At 38.7% G+C, this 6,932-nt stretch overlaps 1 protein-coding gene across 2 annotated transcripts in view; it reads right to left on the minus strand.

Moving 5' to 3' along the window:
- The window catches only part of LOC110465815 (probable peptidyl-tRNA hydrolase 2), a 32,498-nt gene extending 26,053 nt beyond the window's left edge, over positions 1-6,445 (minus strand). For both annotated transcript variants that reach the window (XM_021521918.1, XM_021521917.1), the window contains exons 1-5: positions 6,292-6,445; positions 2,915-3,050; positions 1,559-1,651; positions 537-748; positions 162-276 (exon numbers count right to left, since the gene is read on the minus strand). In XM_021521918.1, the coding sequence (XP_021377593.1) occupies positions 162-276; positions 537-748; positions 1,559-1,651; positions 2,915-3,034 (540 nt within the window). In that variant the 5' untranslated portion in view covers positions 3,035-3,050; positions 6,292-6,445. The remainder of the gene's footprint in view (positions 1-161; positions 277-536; positions 749-1,558; positions 1,652-2,914; positions 3,051-6,291) is intronic.
- Positions 6,446-6,932: the final 487 nt, after the last annotated feature.

The raw sequence follows: 6,932 nt of genomic DNA on the forward strand, positions 1-6,932 counted from the left end.
TTTTTTTTGATCAAAGACCTTTTGCCTCCAACAGAAACAAAATATGCTGTACATAACTGAAATTGCTCCATTAGGTACAGAATAACAAAATCAGCTTTATCAGGATCGATGAATTCGAACAGTAATACATCTTCATCACTTGTATTTCACTCAACTCTCACCTGTGTCTTGCCTGCGTCATGGACTAGATAGTTGGGGAGCTCGAGGCCTTCAGCTTTACTTGTCAGGTCCATCAGCTGTGTTGAGTTGTCTCCCTTGACTACAATTTTTGTTTCTCTGTTGAAAAACAATCACAATTGCATCACTGCAGTACATTTTTTACATTTGTGAGATATTTTGCTAAATTGTTCTTATAAATCACTGTTCTCCGTCTCAGGGTTTAGACTTTTCAGAGGTTTTCCACATAACCAAACAGAAAAGTTGGGAAAGGAGATGGCAAGAAAACTTTTTGGGAAATATAGCAAAACTTTTGAAGGAGAAAATGCCATTATTTGACCATTAATATACCAAAATGAAACCAATGAAAGAATCACTACCCAAATTGTTCCCAGCTCATCAGCATTTGTCCAAACTTCTGTGGGTTTTCCAGCAGAATTCTGTGGAGTCCAAGGGCCGCATGTGCAGCTTGTGCAGCGATCTTCCCAACACCCATGTTCAGCTCGGAGTTTACAACGAACACCATCTTGTAGAAATCAACACCTTCTGGGAAATAATCCTCCTCACTGTCATCAGAGTCTGCAGCATCCTCCTGTAATTAAAACAGAAAATCAACTTTTCAACCGTTTCCCATATTTGATCACCCAGCATAGCGACGCAGTGGATTACACATTCACCTTTCATCAAGGCAAGCAGGGTTTAATTCCCCAATCAGAGGTGAAAAGGTTTCATGGTCACCTGCCAAGCCATGAGGGTTTCCTTTGGGTACTCTGGTTTCTCCCACATTAAGACTTATGCAGGTTAACATCAGGCCCAACAAGAATTATTAATATATTACAAGTTGATAGAACTTTTTTCATAATTGTTGTAAAATAAATAGAAGTTTTTAATAATTTATTTATATTTATCACGCTGCAGAATCAGCTGTTTTAACTCACTGCACTAAAATACAAAATGTTGTACTATTTACGAGAATTTTTTAAAATATGTCACCTCACAGAAATTATGACTATGACATATATATGACCTCAATGGAGGGACATGTAAAGTTTGACATCATCACAATGGACTGTGAAAGGTTTTGTGAAAGGTTTTTCCACACTCAGATGACTTATTAACTCATTCACCCCTGAAGACACATTTGAACTCTTCCAATTCAAAGGTTGAAATAGTTCATTATGAAATGTCTGGGGTGAACGAGTTAGATGTTGGACTCATTGGAGGGAACTATGAAATGACTAAACTTTGACCTCACTGCTGTGAACGTTTGGAATGAACTTCAAACTTCTTGAGTTTACAAAATATCCTATCCTACGGGAGTAAACTCTGAAATGTTTGACATTAACATACCTGATTATGAATTAGATATATATGGAGTTGACTGTCAATTGTTTCACCTTACCTGAAGAGGACTGTCAAGGTCAGGCTTTTCCTGGTTGTCCATTATCCAGGCTGCAGCCAAATCAGCATTGTAGTTCCCCGTGTAATACAGACCCTGAAAAGACAGATATTTGACATAAAACTTCAGCTCTATACAGCAAACCTTATGTCCCCGTAAAATTTTGTTGTGTAAAATGTGTAGTATGCCTTAGTTCAACATTGAGCACAACAATGGAACCTAAGGTTCCCTGTAGTGTCCAACTGCACTGGGTTTCTTCCTATATGCAGTAACCTCCCCTTAACTTCCGTTTGGACACATCCTCGATATCCAGGGGTTACGCTCACTTTCGCTCTCTACTCCCCTGGAATATGTCATAGCAAAATTGAAGGCTCGGTGTGTGCCACCGTGTTGATGAGACAAGGAGACTAGTTTGATCCTTTGATATACATCAAAAGAATCTCACGGTCACGTAACGATAAAAGTTGACAGGCTTTGAAGCCAGGCGTTTCTCCTTTGTTACCTTCAAAGGAGAGGTAGCGATTGGTCAGGTGTTTTTTTTACCTGAGTCCAATCAAACAGCTATCTTCCTGCCTTAAATTTTGCCATGACATATTCCAGGGGTGTAGAGAGCGAAAGTGAACGTAACCCCTGGATATCGAGGACGGTTTGGACATAGCTGTAGAACAAATGGGCCTGGATACTTCTGTCAGACAGTTAGCAGATCAGTGACGGTTTAGCAGACTGAAGTTAATGGTTCAACCAGGTTAGCTTCACTGTGGGTGTTTTTTACCCCTCAGAACACTGTTGTTGGTTATATTTTGTTCACTATATCTTTATCATTTCTCATAAAAGTTCTGCAAGGTATGGTTTTCTTTTCAGAACTGTTTTATCAAAGCTATAGTCATGCCGGAAAAACAGTTTACAATACTTAGTTACAGTTCACTTTTTGGCAGTGGTACGGGGATCCTTAAATTGCAGCTCTCCAAACGAAATCCAATAATTAATCAAATTTTCATTACTTTATTAATCTGGAAATATATATAAAGTCGTGCTTAGTGAAATGCCCTCTCATTTCAATTGCAGGTTTGAAGAAATGTCTGTTTTATTTCACCATCCTTGAATAAGCCTACCCTCTATTAGATTTGAGTCGGAGCTGATGTGTTGGCCAGTTAAGCATATTGCAGATAGATTCATTAGCAACAAATAAGAAGATCTGCATCAGTTGTTGAATATCTCTTATATAACATAATCTTCAAGAAATTTATGGAATGTGAAAAAAAATCCAAATGAAATAGCACCATTTTCAATGAATATCCAAGCTACTAAATTAAAAGGTTTCCTTCTGAGAATTAAAAGCTGAAGAGAGGTAACTCTCACCTTGATGGTAGCATTTCTACTAAATGCCAGAGACTGGACAAGGACCTGCACTAAAGACTCGTCAGGCTTGAAGGCTGAGCTGCTGTCTCCCGACTCGCTCGACTTCACGGAGGCATCCATGTCTACACCAGTAGGGCTGCAACACAACAAATCTTTATAAGCCTTGGAGTGCTGAACACTTTTGTTGTCTTGGTTCACTACTGCTGGACACAACCAGTGTTTTTGTTACCAAAATTTAACAACTGTCTTTTCCTTAATGAATTGGGAAAATATAGCATAATTTGCATTAAATTGAATTCATATATATATATATATATATATTGGTCATTTTGGGAAAATAATGCACTTTTTAGCTAGGGGAAACAGCCTGTATTCGGCAGTAAAGTTGAGCAAAAAAAAATCCCTGACAACTACAGTTGCACTTTTTTATGGACCAACATTTATATGGTAATCATGTTTAAATACAAACTAAACACATAGAAACAGGTTACCATAAAGTATAAAAAAATCTTTTTCCATCCAGTATCAGCTAAATTAAATATATATGACTGACGAGAAATAGTGTGACATACTATCTCAATTTATCTGAGAAGTAATAATTAGTTTTAGCTGCACAAGTGTAGGCTAATCAGTACTAGCTGAGCTGTATAGGGGGTCATGCTGTGTGATCAGCTCCCTCTGGCTGAAGGCCTAGGGCAAATGGTCAGTATTGGGATCTATGACTGACAGAGAAATAGTGTGACATATTATCTCAATTTATCTGAGATAATATTTCATTGATAAGTTGCCTTACAAGCGTCAGGTGTAGAGAATTTCCCTTTAGCTCAGCGGTAGAGCAACAGAATGGAGAGCAAAGGGGCGTGGGTCACCAACAATGTACCACTCCAGGTGGAATACCATCACCATTAATGCCCAGCATACAAGTGAAGGTTTAGTAAACACACTGGTGTACTGGTTGGAGTAGAGAAGCTGCTGAGAAGACTCGGCCCAGAATCAATACCTTCCAGATAGCTTCAGAAATCACTGCTAAACTAGCCCTAGCACTTCAAAGGACATTCAAGTTTTCCTTAGACGCTTCCTGAATGCCCCTGGGGTGTGGAAACAGGCACACGTTTTATTTACAAAAGGAGATTATTCAAGAGCAGATGTGTGTCACTCTTAGCTTTATGCTATAAGTTAGTAGAGCAGATTATACACAAATTTTGGTTATAAAACACATCAACTGTCACGGCATCTTATCTGACACTCAGCTTCCCTTTTGCAAAAGAAGATCCTGTGAAATGCAGGTAATACAAACCATCCATGAGCTAGTGAAAGGCATTGACCAGAATGACCTCGTGCTACTGGACGCCAGTAAGACATTTGATAAAGAGCTCCACCAGAGACTACCATCAACAATATTAATTGGGATCGTATAGATTCGAGGTCCATTTCGGCGCTTTTTTTCTCTCCATTTCTGTCATTCAACTCCATTTCGGCACATTTCGGTCATTACCTGATCCGAACAGAAACACTATCTATGTACTAGCTAGCGCTGCTCAGCTCTCTTCTTCAGCTTGCCAGAAATGGACAGAGAACATTTCTTAATATTCGTGGAGAGGGTACTCCAACAGTGTTAGAGGTTTACACAGCGAGATAATTTTGACAGGCGCCGTGTATCAGTCGGCAAAATCATATCCGATAGAAAAAAGAGTGGCCTCTTATATTATAGGAGTAGTGGGGAGGGGTCCACTTCTTTAGGGTGCAGGGGCTCCATCAATGTGTTGACAATTATGCCCTTGGGGGTCCTATCACAGAGGCGTGAAAAAGGGGTTATTTACAGTGATTGATTTTTTTTTTGGGGGGGGGGGGGGGTTATGTGCAGGGTATAGATAAAAGGTAAAAGCTGGCGTATGTTTTAGCGTGGGATGACAGCTTCAAGGGCTGCATAGGGTATATGTGTACCTTGAAGTCCTCTAGTGTTGTGCATTGTACTGTTGCTATGGGAAGGAGATTCCATTGTGTTATTGCATGTGGAAAGAATGTAGGTGTCCTTTGTAGCAGATATGTGTTTGTATGCATAAGGGTGTGCATGTCTGGTTCGAAGGTCTACGGATGTGAGTATATATGTTGGGTTTATAATTTTGTAAAAAAGGATCATTCTTGTGTGAAAGCGCTGTGTTTGTAGTATTGGCCATTGTAGTTTGTGGATCATGTCTGTTACTGAGCTCGTGTTGTGGTATCTGTCGTTTACGATAGCGTGCTGCTCTTCGTTTTTTCTATTTGAATAATTTGGTTTGTATTGTGTGGCTCCCAAATGGAAGAGCAGTATTCAAGTTTTGGTCTGACTAGTACTTTGTATGCGTGTTCTTTTATATGTGGTGAGTTTATTTTTAAGTTGCTTTTTAGAAAACCTAGGGACCTATTGGCATTGGCTGTAATGTTGTTAATAGGTTTGTCCCATTGTAGGTTATTTTGTAATGTTAAGCCTATAAAAGTATTTGCTGGATTCTACTTGGTGTAATATGTGGTTGTGGAGTTTGTAGTTGCGTCTCAGTGAAATGTTGAGTATGATGCATCATGGTGAAATTTCATTAGCCAGTCCGTCTCCCATTGTCCTGCTGCGTCAAGGTCATGTTGTATTTTAAATGTGTCTTCTTTATTGATTAACGTCTTGTATATGATGCTGTTGCCTGCAAAGAGTCTCAGAGTACTGTATTGAGGAAGAGGATGGGGCCCAAACAGGTTCCTTTAGGGACCGCAAATTTTATCTGATTGTTTGCCCTCAAGTACTATTGTTTGGGTGCGGAATGAGAGAAAGTCTGTAATCCATGCGTGTGTGTTCCCTGTTATCCATAATATTTGAGTTTGTACTGTAGTCGTTTGTGTGGGACTTTGTCAAAAGCTTTGGCAAAGTCCATAATGATGATGTCTATCTGTTTGTTGATGTTGTTGTTTGGTTCGAGATCATGTATGAATGTGGTGAGCTGTGTTGCACAGGATCTGGAGGATCTAAAGCCATGGTGTAAGTCATATAATATGTTGTTATTCTCCAGATGTGTCATTGTGGCGCTTGTTATGTCTGTCGTTTAAGTTATGATGTGTTCATGAGATGCAGGTTAGTGATATTTGTCTGTAATTTGCTGGGTTGTACTTGTCTCCCTTTTTGTATAATGGGTTGACAATTGCGTGTTTCCAATCTGATGGTAGTGTTCCTTGATTTACCGCACATTTTATAGATTACTGAGATTACTATTCTTAAAACTGCAAAAAGTACAAAGTATGCTACTAAATACTAAAACTCGTGTCTCAATTGTATATCGTCAAAACTGGTTACACGTGCGGGCTGTCTCAAATTATTCAGGTTGCATATTCATGTTATAAGCCAGTTTTCTTACCTTGCAAATGACAATATAAGGTACGCAAGTAGAATGGCTCGTCGTGGACCGATTGTTCTGTTCACACAGAGTTACTGCGTCAAATAAATAGTGATTAAAGATCCGATTCAACAGCATGCGTCATATTCAGACTCGAACTGAAAGGCGGCGGCCATTACTGTTGATACTAAATGAAAAACCAAATAACTGACACGGACATAATCTGTTCCGGAATATATGCATTTGGCCGTTTTTATAAAAAATATTGTCACTTTCGCCACGTGATTTATTTTTAACAATAATGTTTTGTTATATGCAAAATTTATCCTATATTTGAGTTTTAAAAAGTGTAAACATCAAATTGCACTTTTTGAAGCGTCATACTTTTTTTCGATGCTGCTGCGATATATAGACTATATAATTAACATATATATACTCTGTTACTTAGTGAATATGAAATAAGCTTAATTGCCTAAACCATTTCAAAGTAAATGTTTTGTTATCGTAACTTTATGACAAACAATCATTGGAATAGCTGTAGGAACTGTAGCTTCTGGCCTGATCGTTTTAATTTATTTTTATTACCGAACCAGCTTTACTCAACCAGGTTAGCCGTGGTTTAACCTCAGTTACAAGCATGCTACTGTTCAAAACTAGAGAGT

Source organism: Mizuhopecten yessoensis, unplaced genomic scaffold, assembly GCF_002113885.1.
Source record: "Mizuhopecten yessoensis strain PY_sf001 unplaced genomic scaffold, ASM211388v2 scaffold11101, whole genome shotgun sequence".
Classification (NCBI taxonomy): domain Eukaryota; kingdom Metazoa; phylum Mollusca; class Bivalvia; order Pectinida; family Pectinidae; genus Mizuhopecten; species Mizuhopecten yessoensis.